The sequence below is a fragment of the Theobroma cacao genome, chromosome 9 (assembly GCF_000208745.1).
Source record: "Theobroma cacao cultivar B97-61/B2 chromosome 9, Criollo_cocoa_genome_V2, whole genome shotgun sequence".
NCBI lineage: Eukaryota > Viridiplantae > Streptophyta > Magnoliopsida > Malvales > Malvaceae > Theobroma > Theobroma cacao.
The window spans coordinates 34,806,315-34,820,759 of NC_030858.1; the positions used below are offsets into that span (position 1 = coordinate 34,806,315).

General features: G+C 36.9%; 2 protein-coding genes across 3 annotated transcripts in view; one reads left to right on the plus strand and one right to left on the minus strand.

Annotated features, from left to right (window-relative positions):
• LOC18590413 (DDT domain-containing protein PTM) lies at positions 2,846–12,087 on the plus strand. Of its 2 annotated transcripts, XM_018127730.1 has the most exons (10): positions 2,846–3,003; positions 3,153–4,165; positions 4,616–5,320; positions 5,615–6,854; positions 7,606–7,894; positions 8,002–8,126; positions 8,238–8,704; positions 8,814–8,842; positions 9,975–10,484; positions 10,590–11,554. In XM_018127730.1, exons 2-10 carry the CDS (start codon positions 3,315–3,317, stop codon positions 11,552–11,554), a joined length of 5,181 nt encoding a protein of 1,726 aa, XP_017983219.1. In that variant the 5' UTR covers positions 2,846–3,003; positions 3,153–3,314. The 2 variants fall into 2 exon arrangements, with proteins under 2 accessions (XP_017983219.1, XP_007015971.2); XM_007015909.2 differs by lacking the exon at positions 2,846–3,003 and having other exon boundaries at positions 3,315–4,165; positions 10,590–12,087.
• The window catches only part of LOC18590414 (AP-2 complex subunit alpha-1), a 13,181-nt gene continuing 11,443 nt past the window's right edge, over positions 12,708–14,445 (minus strand). The window contains exons 24-27 of the mRNA XM_007015913.2: positions 14,053–14,133; positions 13,907–13,978; positions 13,438–13,517; positions 12,708–13,357 (exon numbers count right to left, since the gene is read on the minus strand). Coding sequence (XP_007015975.2) covers positions 13,204–13,357; positions 13,438–13,517; positions 13,907–13,978; positions 14,053–14,133 — 387 coding nt within the window. The 3' untranslated portion in view covers positions 12,708–13,203. The remainder of the gene's footprint in view (positions 13,358–13,437; positions 13,518–13,906; positions 13,979–14,052; positions 14,134–14,445) is intronic.

The following is a 14,445-nucleotide window of genomic DNA, read 5'->3' on the forward strand; positions in this document are numbered from 1 at the left end:
ATGCAAGAGAGCTTCAAAAGGAGGAAAGGTGGTTGGAAAGTAGGCAAATGACTAATGAAAATGAAGGTGGCAACCCTAGAGGGAGAAAATCTAGCAAGAAAAAGAGAAGTTTGAAGGATCAGATGGAGGAAGAAAGAGATTTGTTGGACTTCGATTTTGAACTGCAAGATGTGGATGTGCTTTCGGATTTTGATATGAGATTATGTGACTCGACACTCAAAAACAAGGCAAAATAAATTTTTGAATTGACCAAAAGCTTAAGGTTAGCGTTTAATGAAGAAGACAAAGTTGTTATTCAAAAATTGATGGAATTGGAAAAAACGGATAGAGAGGTATGGATGAATAGTGCAACCGAGCAGCAACATTGACCACTTGCTTTGGACAGTTTTTAGAACTGGATTTGCGAGATTCTCTTGAGAATGCACTTTCAACTCTTTCTCTGGTTGTTGTCTTGTAGGGGTGCTTTAGTAGTGGAAGAAGGGTTTGAAGGATTGTGATAAGAAGAATTAATTCGATTTCTTATTGCTGAGGATGAGCAAGTAAGTGAAGCATGACCAGCTTTAAGGGCAATTTTCTTTCTGATTGTGGCACCGGGCTTTTACATTTAAGATACAGGAATGTCTTTTAGTGTTTTGCTGCTGGTTCTTTCTTGCAGGACTCCTGTTTCTAACTGTTTTGTTCATGAAGTAGCAAATTTTGTTTGAATTTTGAGTCTGGTGCTTTAATTGTTCATTGATTCGATGGTCTTTCTAAAGGTTAATATGGATGTTGCTTTTGTGGTCAATGAGGTCGCAAGATAACAAGTGGTTTTTTGTGCTTTTGGTCTATTGTTGATGTCTTTTGAAGTCTTTTTTTGTAGGTTTTTGCGAGTGTGAGCTCTATGTCGATAGCCAAAGGAACTAATAGCTGTTGAGGTAGTTTTGTTTTTGTGTTTGCATTGCCAAATGCTTTGGAGCAAGTGCAAATGCTACAAGGAATCAAACTACCAAAGCTAGAGTTTATATGCCATTGAAAGTCTTTGACTAACTTTGTTTAAGACTTTTTGGATGACATACTAGCTAGTGGATAATAATAAAACAACTACCTTAAAAAAATGAGAGTTTTAGCTATATGGTATTTCATTCAAAAATATTATACATATGCATCAAGTACATTTGATTTTGCATCAAATCAATTGTGAAAAATTTAAAAATATTTTATCTTTGATTATGTATCATCAAATCTTATTCTTATGCATGATAACATGAAAAAAAAGAAGAAGAGAATTATACCAAAAAATTACCCTCTTATATAACCTTTGATTTCTATGAATAATATAATTGAATTTGGTCATAAAAAAAGTTCAATATTCCACAATTATCCCAATTTAGTAAACTTACCAAAGGGTGATCATAGAAGATTAAACGTTAATCCACCTGACCGTTGCCAATAACGGACTAATTAAACTTCCAATTTCAAAGATTTAAAAAATATATATTTGGCGGGTAATGCCACTAAAAGGAAAATTTCCCGCCATCTTTGCTATAATAATTTTGTGTCCCCATTTTTGTTTTCCCATACTCGCTGCCTGTGAATAATAAAGAACAAAAGCGTGCGCAATCCACAATTTTCTAACCTTCCTCGTCATTAAGAATATCCACGAATCGGCACAACTCTGAGTCGCCTCGTTATGCGCTTGAGTCAATTCGCTCATTGCCAACTCGTGTTTAATTTAATTTTTTTATTGAACAATTTTAGTTAGTAAAGGATGCGGAAGTCATGTGCTAAGGGTGGAATGGATCGTATACGGACGTTAGTATCTGGCTTTTTCGTGCAATTGGGTTGACTTTTGTTATTGTACTTGAAAACAATTGGGTTGACTTTATGTCCAATGCCTGTATGGCACCATAGTCAATTGTTATTGTTAAAATCACGATGATCATGCAATATGATTGTTTCTTTACATCCTCAAAATTTTAAAGCCATCAAAAGTTTTATTTTATTTCGTTTTAAAAAAATAAATAACAAAATTAACATTTTTTTCATATTAAAATTTTTTATTTTAGAAGTAAAAAGTAAAATTTTGCATCATCAAAGAATTTAAAAATTTTTATTTTCAATAATTAGATTTGGAATTAATCTTGGACAAATTATGAGATAAGTCACTGTTGTTATTTTTTTATGAGTAATAATAGATACTTTAAATATAAAAATGATGAAATGTTTACAATATCATTTTAAGTTTTGACAACACCATATAATTTTAAAAAATGAATACGGTCAAATTTATTTTTATATCATGATTTAAAATTTAATTATGTCATTTTATTTCAATTTTATTACTATAATTTAAATTTCGTTGATTTTTTTTAAAACATATAGAATGGTAGTAACATTCTATTAATGTAAATGGAAATTTTTTATTAATTTTATTATTTATGTAAAAATATCATTGAATAAAAAACATAGTGACAATTTAATATTAATCTATTATATAATAATAGTCAATTTGACTTTAATCCATTTAAAAGATGCTTTATTTTATACTTTTACTTCATCAAATTTATACCAAAGTGTAAATAGAAGAAAAAATTCCTAATATGTTTGATTAGACTAAGAAATATTTAATATGATTTGGTATAAAAGCATAGTACATTTTAATTTTTTTTTGAAAAAGTTAAATATTTTAATTTCTACCTTAAAAAATAACAATTGAAACTGTATGTAAAAAATTCCATTAAGGCATTAGACATTCTTCGTAAATCATTACTGTGAGGGTGTCCGCAGAATATCGCACCTATTTTGTACAAAAAGAAAAATCCCGTACAGGAAAATTCCAAGTTTCACACTCCAACTCGGACGAGTTCAAATCGCTGTCTGACAAACCGACTACTGAGTCAGTACCACTGTCTCACGCGAGATAAAAGAGGCCGTTGTTCACTCCTATTAGGGCTCTCTATCTCTCTCTCAAACCTCAAAAATCTCAGAAGAAATTTTCAATGGCGGTTATGAAACCCTAACCAGGTATCTCTCTCTAAGGTTCTTCCTCATAATTAATTTTTATTCTCAAAAAATTAAACTCTTAACTCCTTATTCCAAAATTAAATTTTCATTCAATAATTTTTTTAAAAATCGTCGATTTATTTAATCTTTATTTATAACTTCTTTGAAAGGATCTGCACGAGCCCTAGATTATTCAAAACTCAAAAAACGAAGCCAAATTGGTTTCTTGTTACGGGAAAAAATAGGTTTTCTGGAAACCCTAGGGAGCTGTTCGGAAACAAGGTTAATCAAATCCAGGTCTCGATTCGATCTGTAATTGGGTCGATCGATCAATGGAGCCTAAGGTACCGAGGCCTAGAGGTAGGCCGAGGAAACGTAGGAGACCGGAAGAAGAAAATGAAAGTGTCGCTGGTGATTCGAAATCTAATAATTCCAAAACTAAAAAGCGGGCGTTGGTGACAAGATCCATGGCCCTCGTAGGTCGATACGTGTTCAAAGAATTTGGGGAAAATGTTTTTTTAGGGAAGATTGTTTCCTATGATACAGGTTTGTATAGAGTAGATTATGAGGATGGCGACTTTGAGGATCTGGAAAGTGGGGAGCTTCGCGAATTGATTCTAGAAGAGTCATATTTTGATGATGATTTGAGTAGAAGAAAAGTTAGATTAGATGAATTAGTGTTAAGCAGGATTCTAAAGAAGCAGAGTGAGTTGGAGGAGGAAAAGAAGAAAGTGGAAGTTTTAAAAAATGAGGTTGATGGTGTGGAAACTTCAGCTTTAAGTGAGTTGAGTGGTGGAATGACAGTCGAGAATGATGATGGGGAACAGCTTGAAGATGATGCGGATTCTTCAAGTGATTCCTGTGAGCATGCATGCGATAGAGATTTGTCCTTGGAGGCTGAGGTGCCGGTTATTCCACCCCCAATGCTGCCTCCTTCTTCAGGAACAATTGGTGTGCCAGAGGAATGTGTTTCACATCTGTTTTCTGTTTATGGTTTTTTAAGGTCGTTTAGCATCATTTTGTTCTTGAGCCCGTTTGGGTTGGATGATTTTGTGGGGTCATTGAATTTCTCTGGTCCTAACCCGTTATTGGATGCCATTCATGTTTCTTTGATGCGGGCATTGAGTTGTCATCTTGAAACAGTCTCTTTAGAAGGCTCAGAGCTCGCATCAAAATGCTTGAGGTATGTGTATACGTTTTCACACATCATTAGGTAATTAGGTTTTAGTATAATTGGGATTTTTTATGGCAAAATGTTTTTCTCCATGATCTACCATACTGTTATTTTTCTTGTTAATCTGAGGTGGACCTTTAGCCCTTAAAAATTGAAAGAAAATCAGCATTTGTTTCCAATCCTCATGCTTTTGGGTGATGAAAACTGCCAGATTCTTATAATAATATAATTGTTACACTTTTTCCTCCCATTTTTAAAGCAACCAAGTGTGGTTTTGATCTCTCCTTAAAACAGAACAGATGTTTCGACTTCAAGGCATCATAATACCCAGCCCCAATCCCAACGCCCTCCCTCCCCCAACCCCCCTTCCAAAAAAAAAAAAAAACCAAAAGAAGTAACATGCTTGCTTAATTCATCAATAGAAATTTAAAAAATAATTGTTACATTCTTTATCTGCAGGTGCCTTGATTGGAGCTTGCTCGATACACTGACTTGGCCTGTTTATTTGGTCCAGTATTTTATGGTAATGGGATTTGCTAGAGGACCTGAGTGGAAAGGATTTTATGAAGATGTCTCTGAGAGAGAGTACTATTCCTTGCCTGTGACCAGAAAGTTGATGATTCTACAACTCTTATGTGATGACATATTGGCATATGCAGAGCTGAGAGCTGAAATTGACATGCGTGAGGCAACAGAAGTGGGAACAGATCCTGATGCAGTTGTGATTGATCCTCCTGAAAATGGGCCTAGAAGGGTTCATCCTAGATATTCTAAAACTTCAGCATGCAAGGAGAGAGAGGCAATGGAGATCATTGCAGAAAGCCATGAGGTCAAGTCATCTTCTAGAACATATTCTTTGGGTTTCAGAAGTGCGGAAGGGAATGCTGGTGTTGATGCTGATGTGGATGGAAATAGTGATGATTGCCGTCTGTGTGGCATGGATGGGACATTGCTTTGTTGTGATGGGTGTCCATCGGCATATCATTCGAGATGTATAGGGGTCATGAAAATGTACATACCTGAAGGGGCCTGGTATTGTCCAGAATGTGCAATTGATAAAATGGGACCAGCAATTACAGTAAACACATCACTTAGAGGAGCAGAACTTTTTGGTGTTGATTTATATGGGCAAGTCTTCTTGGGTACTTGTAATCACTTGCTGGTGTAAGCTTTTAAACCTACTATTTCTTATTCCACTTTTCTACACTAGTAATATTTCCTGTTTGTCAAGCTCAGGTCAACACATTCTTGTCTGTGACTTGAAATTGTTCTCTGATGATTTTATGTTCTATTATTTAACTGTCAGCATATTTGAAGAGTGTTTCATCATGTTAAGTTGCTTGTTCATGTTCTTTCATCCTTTGACTTAAGTTGCTCTCTGATGCCTCCTTTTCTGATTTGGATTAGTTATTCACTGTTTCTAAATTTTTATTCACAATTTCAAATTGATAATTGCAGGCTCAAGGCTTCCCCTGACAGTGAGTCATATCTCAGATACTACAATCTGAATGACATTCCAAAAGTCCTCCGGGTGCTTTTTTCATCCATTCAACATAAAACATTATACTTTGATATATGCAAAGCCATTATACACTATTGGAATATCCCAGAAAATCTATTCTCTCCACTTGAAATGGGTGGCAATGTAGCAAATAGAAAGGAACATGCAAAGATTTCTACTAGATCACCTCTGCCTTCTGGAAAGGAAAGTCACAAATTTTTGGATTCAGTTGATGCTGAGAATACAATTAGTTTCAGTGGAAGCAATGTGGGAGTTTCCTGTCCAGATTCTTCTGTGGATGCAATGAAACAAGCTGACCTTCCTGGCTTTTTGAGCAATAGTGGGACAATGGGAGGGAAGGATTATCCTCCAATGAATAAGAAGCTATCTGAGCAAATTTATATTGAGTCTGCCATGTCTGCTGCTTCGGCTAGCCAGCAAGCTGCATCTGATGTTACCCACCAAAGCTTAGTTGACAGATCAGGTGTGATAGATCATAATTCATGTGCCTCGGGGGGAAACAGTAGTGACAGTTATGGTGGACCAGTAAATAGTATCTATTTTCAAGCAAATATGTTCTGCCAGAGCATAGCAGGAAATCATGTTGGTATTGCAAGCGATGCAAGAAATTCAACAGTTGATTATACATACATGGGGATTTCTTTTAAACCACATGTTTATGTAAATCACTATATTCATGGGCATTTTGCTGCTATTGCATCTGCTAAGCTGGCTGTTCTTTCATCAGAGGAAAGTCAGGTTTCTGAGCTAAACAAATCAGGCAGTGCCAGAAAAGTCACATCTACAAGTAACATTTTCTTGCAAATAAAAGCTTTCTCATTGGCAGCGTCACGATTTTTCTGGCCAAGTGCTGAAAAGAAGTTGTTGGATGTTCCAAGGGAAAGGTGTGGCTGGTGTTATTCTTGCAAGGCCCCTGCATCAAGCAGGAGAGGATGCATGTTAAACTCTGCTGTCTCCACTGCCACTAGAAGTGCCAATAAGATCCTTATTGGCCTTCCTATTTTAAAGAATGGAGAGGGTAGTCTTCCTAGTATTGCGACATATATTTTATACATGGAGGAGGGTTTACGTGGTTTTGTAACTGGCCCATTCTTAAGCCCAAGTTATCGGAAACAATGGCGTTCAAAAATGGAAGAAGCTTCAACATGTAGTGCAATAAAAGCCCTCTTGCTTGAAGTGAGTTGTACAAATATTTTTCACTAATTTCCTTCTTATTTATCTGCTGTAGCACTTTATCTTGATTTCCCCCGATTTTTTGTGGTCAAGATTTTCTGGCATACTGTCAGCCTGATCTTTTGTCACCTTTACATAAAAGTTTTTTTTCCCAATTGTTTCTTTAGGTTTTACTTTAAATTTGGATTATTTTAGGACTTTAACCGATGTGGTAGGTGTGAGCTTATTTACCTGTAGATTATTAGTTTTATCATGTTCTTTAACCAATTTTGGTTTCTTACTAATTTAAACTTTGGATTAATAGGTTATGAGAACCATAATAGTTTCTACAATTGTTATCATTCATTTCTTCTTTGCAGAACATGCTTGGTTTGCAGTTAGCCTGTCTGTCCTCACTTTTATCCACTTCTCAATGACTTATAGTTTAGGAAGGCCATAGACATATTAATTGTTTTGCTCCCTCTTCCTTTCCTGCTATATCACTTTGTCTCTATTTGTCTTTGGTTGTTAAAATATTTATATAGCATCCTTTGGTTTCCATCTCTCAATTACTAATTTAGACTTTTTTGCAACCCTTGTGTCCTTGTAACTTATTTGAAGTAGTAAGCTAATGCGTGTAATTTGATGAGATGCCATTTGCTGTATTCGGTACTCGTTCCAGATGTACTAGATATATTGGTTACCATTATGGATTTATCATTGAGAATACATTCTCTATATTTTGGTTGATGTGGTTTATGGTTTCCATTTTCAGCTTGAGGAAAACATCTCCGTTATTGCTCTTTTGGTGGACTGGATCAAGCTAATGGATGATTGGTTAGTAGACTCTTCTGTGATTCAAAGCACTTCATCCACTGTGGGATTGCCACAGAAACGTGGACCAGGTGGAAGGCGGCGTAGGAAACAGTCTGTTGCATCTGAAGTTACAGCTGACGACTGTGATGATAAAAGTTTTGATTGGTGGCGTGGCGGGAAGTTATCAACCCATATATTCCAGAAAGCCATTTTGCCTGGCTCAATGGTTAGAAAAGCAGCACAACAAGGTATCTTTGGTGTCTATGAGAGACACAAAGTTCAGTTTTCAACTTTATAATAGTAAAATTGGTGAAAGTGAAGAAAATAACAGAGTTATTATTTCATGACTTATTAGGTGGCGTGAGAAAGATTTCTGGTATTAATTATGTTGATGATTCCGAGATTCCTAAAAGAAGTAGACAATTAATTTGGAGAGCTGCAGTTGAAAGGAGTAAGAATGCTGCACAGCTTGCACTTCAGGTTTGTCATTAAATTACTACGTTTGAATGAACCATTCCTTGCAATATTCTGTGTGTACATCATACTTGATTATCAGGAAGTCTAACAAAATTGAACTGGACTTTGGATCAGGTTAGATACCTAGACCTTCATGTGCGATGGAATGATCTTGTACGTCCTGAGCATAACATTCCGGATGGAAAAGGTACAGAGACAGAAGCATCTGTTTTTAGAAATGCAATTATCTGTGATAAGAAATCCGTGGAAAACAAGATCCAATATGGAGTTGCTTTTGGAAATCAAAAGCATCTTCCTTCACGTGTCATGAAGAACATAATTGACATCGAGCAAACTGAAGACAGAAAGGAGAAATATTGGTTTCTTATAACACACATCCCTTTATATTTGATCAAAGAATATGAAGAAAAAATGAGTAATGTGGGTTTGCCATCGGTTAAGAAGGCATCCAGTGAGTTATCTGAGTTACAAAGAAGGCAGTTGAAAGCTTCCCGTAGGAATATATTTGCTTATCTGACATCCAAGAGAGATAAGTTGGAGAAGTGTTATTGTGCTTCATGTCAAATGGATGTTTTACTGAGGTAATTATCTTATACTTTGTTCATGTTATTTTTGTTAATATTCAAATTTCTGTTTTCTCCACCTGCTTGCTTTAGGCTTATTTATCATTTTTCTTATTCGATCAAGCAGGAATGCAGTCAAGTGTGGGACTTGCCAAGGTATGCTAATCATTCATTAGAATATCTTCGAAATTATCTTTTCTACCGAAAGTCAATATTCCTCAGTTTTATCTTGGGGTTCCTAAAATTATCTTTTCTAATATTTTTCAGCATCTATCTATGAGAATTAAGTTCATAAATTCATGTAGCTTGCTAGGCTCTCTGCCTAATTTTTTTTCTGCATAATCCAGTTGTACTTATTATTTTTGCAATTAACTTATAAACTGAAAAATACAAGCAATCCTTTTATAAGTAATCTAGGAGAAAGGTAGCCCGGGTAGGGTCCCCATTATTTATAGGTCTTTATTTGTTTGTATATGTGTAATTGACTTTTGATATTTTCATTGTATGTACATTTTCTATGCAACATTACAGGAAGTTTGCACTTTGCATGTTTGAGGGATGTGCTGCCTGCAATTTTGGGTTTAGGTTTACATTTTTCGGTGAAGGAAGTGATTTTATTGTGAAATAGTCTCGTCAGATAAATAGTACCATTGTGAGAATTTCATGCTAACGTTGCATTATATAAGTGATCATCCTATCCTGTTTAATAGTATTGGTGGGCTTTAGATATAAAAATTTATCAAGAGCTGCATGATAAATGAATCTAAACAGCAATTAGTTAGTAGCTTCATGAGTGGAAATAGAAAAACCTGAAATCTGAAACTGTCTTATAACTTTCTTGTGACTCTTCTAGCAATTGACTAATTTATGAGCAGTCTTGGGCCATGGGAAACTTGTCCCTATGGTTTATTCTGACAGTGAATTTGTTTCTTTCTTGGAAAATTTGAAGTCAGGGGAAAAGGATATTAATTGATGATCACCTACAGGCAGTTGCTTCTGAAAATTCATAGTTTACTTGGGCTGAAAGTGATAAGCATATATCTGGTCCTTATTGGGTCAACCAGATAGCCACCCAAACCCATTTATTTCCAGTGTGTGAAAAATGAAAATGTGAGAGATAAAGGCAACTGAGTAAAATATCTACATTTTTGCAACAAAATTAGCAACCTTCCAATAGTGAATGCAGTTTGTTTTTTCTATGTGGGGGCCTTTATGTTTATTGTTGCAGAGTATGATTTGTGTTTGAATGTTCTGTCTGGATAATTTTGTTTTGTCATTTTGTGATCAGGTTATTGTCATCAGGACTGTACTTTAAGCTCAATGCATATGAATGGGAAAGTTGAGTGTTTGATCATTTGCAAGCAGTGTTACCATGCCAAAGTTCTTGGTCAAAATGAAATCAGTACCAAGTCTCCTATTATTCCCTTGCCCCTGCAAGGGCGAGACTGTCTCAGTGCACCAGCAGTCACCAAGGGCATGCAGGTTAAAAGTTCTGCTCAACCCATCAAACCACTGGCCTCTGTCAGAAGTAAGGAGAATTCAGTCAGAATTCAGGAAAGAAGTTCTGATACTAAGCAATCTGCTTCTCTTTCTGGCTTAGCAACCAAGCGGAGTAAGTTGTGTAATTGGGGGGTCATATGGAGGAAAAAGAACAGTGATGAAACTGGAATTGACTTCAGACGTGCAAACATTCTTGCAAGGGGTGGTTCAGATAACCACTTTTTGAAGCCTGTTTGTGAGCTGTGTGAACAACCCTATAATTCTGATCTAATGTATATTCACTGTGAAACTTGCAGGAGTAAGTAAATTGTAGATCGTTAGTGTCAATTTTTTTTTAAAGTTTTTGCTCTTAGAAATGTTCTTTTGGTTTTTTGTTTATGATGAATCTCTGTGATCATTGCAGAGTGGTACCATGCTGAAGCTGTTGAACTTGAGGAGTCAAGGATTTCTGATTTGGTTGGATTCAAATGTTGCAAGTGTCGAAGGATAAGAGGACCTGAGTGTCCTTACATGGATCCTGAGCCTAGAGAGCAAAAGCGCAAGAAACGACTTGGAAAGCCTCAGAAACAGGGTCAAGGAAGTGTAGTATTAGACTCTGATTTTGGAACTATTTCCAACTTTAAAGAGTGTAAACCCATCACTCGTAACGTTTCTACAGAGCATGAGCTTGTACCAGCTAATGATCCTCTTCTTTTCTCCCTTTCAAAAGTTGAGCAAATAACAGAGAACAATTCAGAAGTGGATGTTGAGTGGAATACTGCTTCTGGCCCTGGGCTGCAGAAATTACCTGTCAGAAGGCATGTGAAGCGGGAAGAAGTGGATGGTCATGCTGGGGGTGATCTTGGACATGTTGAATTATCGTCATGGCCTGAACCTAGTAATTATACGGAGCCCAAGGAGGATACGTCTCTTACTTTTGCAGAATGGGATGTTTCTGGCAATGGCCTTGAAAGTGAGTTGCTATTTGATTATGAAAGTCTTAACTATGAGGATATGGAGTTTGAACCACAGACCTATTTCTCTTTCACTGAGCTGCTAGCATCTGATGATGGTGGTCAAGTCGATGGACATGATGCAACAGGGGATGGGTCAAGAAATTTGGAGAATGCATCTGGTTCAATTTCACAGGATGGAGTCCCTGAACATCGTGGAACCGATACCTTCAGTAGTCAAGTGGAACCCATGATGTCTGAGAACTCTGATGTTAATGCACCGCATTGTCATGTGTGCCTTCAGAACAACCCAGCCCCTGAGCTTTATTGTGACATTTGTGGGTTTTTGATGCACAGTCATTGTTCTCCTTGGGATGAGTTGTCATCTTCAGAAGGCGGCAGCTGGAGGTGTGGCCGATGCCGAGAATGGCGCTAGTTTTCAGATTGTCTGCTGTATCTGTTGGTTTAAATCTTTGGAGGCGAAGTGAGCCCCTGGTTACATTTTGTTATTATCAGACCGGTCATTGAGATTGTACATTGATGGAGGAAACAAAGTCCCAATGTCCCATAGCTGTGGTTTCTCGAGGCCAAGAAGCTTCTGCCGATTTTGCAGTGGCTTTCCTCTGATTGGATCAGTGTGGCTCTTTTAGACATCAAAAAGTAGACCATTCCAATCCTTTGGCCCGGATGGTTGGTTTGGTGAGAGATGCATTGAAGAGCAAGTTTTGGATGGATTGTTTTCTACATCAATTCTAGGGAAAAAGAGGGGTTTTTTTTTTTTTATAAGGTCTCTGATATCTACGTAGATCTTGACAGATAAGCAAAAGCTTTTTTTCTTTGTTGTGCTTATCTGATGGGCATTATTTTTGTATAAAATCAAAGTCAAAGTATTGTCTCAAAAATTTAAAGATAAACAAGGATTTAAGATGTTAGACTTCAATGGAGCCTTCTTGTCCCTTTCTTTCTTTACAAGAGCCTTACAAAAGAAGCCCTCGCCTAACTTGATGTTAGTGTTAACATACACCTGTATGTACGCTATGGGCAATGGTACCGTCCATTACTTTCTCTCCATGGCTTAGACTACGCTCCTGAGCTTGGAGCAAAGACCACATAACGGAGTTACAGCATCGAGGCCTCTTTGCTTCAGCATCTTTCTCTTTCTCTCTATCTGCCCTCCACGTGGTTAACTCTGACCTCTTTGCACCCCTCTTTCTCTCTCTTTGCTGCAAATCTTTTTTCTTTCACTCTCTCTGCCCTTCACGTGATTAACTCTGAAAGCCCCACTGAGACAACCTTTTTTACTTATGTTATAGATATCAATTGTTGGAGATCCGTTCTTCTAACTCAAAAACATATCATAATAAAAAATTTATGTTTTACATATTTAAAATCTACTTCATCTCTTGCATAAAATTCGTGATATTAAAAGTGAACCAAAATCCTTTTAATCGAATGAGCAATTTCTTTGGGACCAAGCCCTTAGATTTCGTTGCTTGGTGATTTTTTTTCGAATGTATCCTTCGAACTTCCCGTGGCGGAAGAATCAAAACTGAAAATGATACTTGGTTCACATTAAAAACAAAGTTACATCTGATCAAAATCCAAATGTTCTTTTCTCCTCACTATACTTTTTATCTTATTAAAAAAATATATTGGATTGACAAACGAATACACCGTTACAACCGATCCTAACTTCATGCCATATCTTACATGCTACGACATCGTACTAGAGAAACCAATCCGGTAAATCTGGGAAGAAAAAAATATGAAGAAAAAGAAAACCCTCACCCCCCCATAAAGACACTGAAAAAGGGAAAAAGAAAAGGCTTTAAAATTCTTTTTTTAAAAAAAAAAAAGAAACTCACCAAGGCACAATATCATTGCGCAGAAAGAATTACAAAATCCCGACCAACCCTTCTTCACTAAGCCGACAACATATTTAGCTCATCTGTGATCCCGCCAGCCCTTGCATCATGATTGATTTCCATATACACCTCCTAATGTGAGGGCAAATGGGTGGGCCGGCTGTATCAATCAAGGTTCATTGTACATTGAACAAATCTTCACATTCAGTCATCTTCAGTTTCATCCCAGCAAACCGGCTAGTAGAGCAGCAGGATCGTTCGCCGGTATTTGTGGGGTTGGTTGAGCTGCAGGAGGTGCTGGTGGTGCTGCTGCTATTGGTGCCTGAGGAGCTGCTGGAATGCTAACCAATTGTTCCTTGATGAACTCCTTCAACCTGCAGATCAAATATAAGAAAAATCTGCCAATCCAAAGAATTTAAAGTAAACTTGCTTGGTGTGAAGTTTAGCTACATACTCAAATGTTAACGTAGGATCGCCAGAAGCAAGTGTCATTCGCAACTGGGTTCTGTCTGCTGGATCTGTTTCAATTCTGACCTGAATATTACAGAAGGATAGGCTGTAAGCGACTGTTACCAGACTTTAATGCAGTTCAAGCTCAGGATAATCTCCAAGAGTGCAACTTATAATACTAGATTTCTCTACACATGGAATTTAATTAGGGTGGCCGACTAAGATAAAGGCATGGAAAGGGGCCAAAGCAAAAAAAGAACAAAAAAAAAGAGGAAAAAAAATTCAGAACAAATTGAGCATCTATTCAAATCAGAACATATGTGTAATGCGAAACCAAACAGATCAAATGACTACCAGACGAGGAACAATAGCATAAGATTAGTTCCTTAGGTGTCATCATGTCATTCAAATTTATCACCAAGCTACATCATTACAATAAGATAGTCATATAGCTTTGACAGTATATTTCTTACCAAACAAAGCATGGCACGTGTACTCTCCGAGTAGAAGGTGGTGCTTGCAACTAGATTATTAGGATTTGGATCCTGAAACAGAAAATTGAACGGTGAAAAATGCCTACATAAATGGCAGAAGGGTGTATTCAAATGAAAACACTTACAAGCCCTGGAGAAATCATTAGCCGGAAACTGTTGAGTAGATTTGCCATTTCTGGAAGAGGCATTGGTCTTACACCTCTAACCTGCACAATTTATAGCAAATGGTCACATGGAGTCAGGGAGTGGTAAAAACAAGCCAGAATGCACAGAACAAGACTCATTATAAAATGCGTGTTCAAACTCCAACACACATCTGCAGGTGATGGTGTGTCTACACTGTATATGAAACATGGTATTGCACTCTCCAATTATAAAAATAGGATAAACATGGGGACTACTAACCCACAATAGCAAAGTATAATTAAGCTAAAGAATGCAACTGTTCATATTAATGTAACCCCCCCCCCCCCCCCCCCCCCCCCCCACAAGAACAAAAAAAAGAAAAAAAAACAGGA

Coding starts and splice junctions, on each gene's coding strand:
- LOC18590413 (XM_018127730.1), top strand. CDS start 3,315: ATGGAGCCTAAGGTACCGAGGCCTAGAGGTAGGCCGAGGAAACGTAGG. Junction 5,321..5,614: donor ACTTGTAATCACTTGCTGGT/GTAAGCTTTTAA, acceptor TGATAATTGCAG/GCTCAAGGCTTCCCCTGACA. Junction 8,705..8,813: donor CAAATGGATGTTTTACTGAG/GTAATTATCTTA, acceptor TCGATCAAGCAG/GAATGCAGTCAAGTGTGGGA.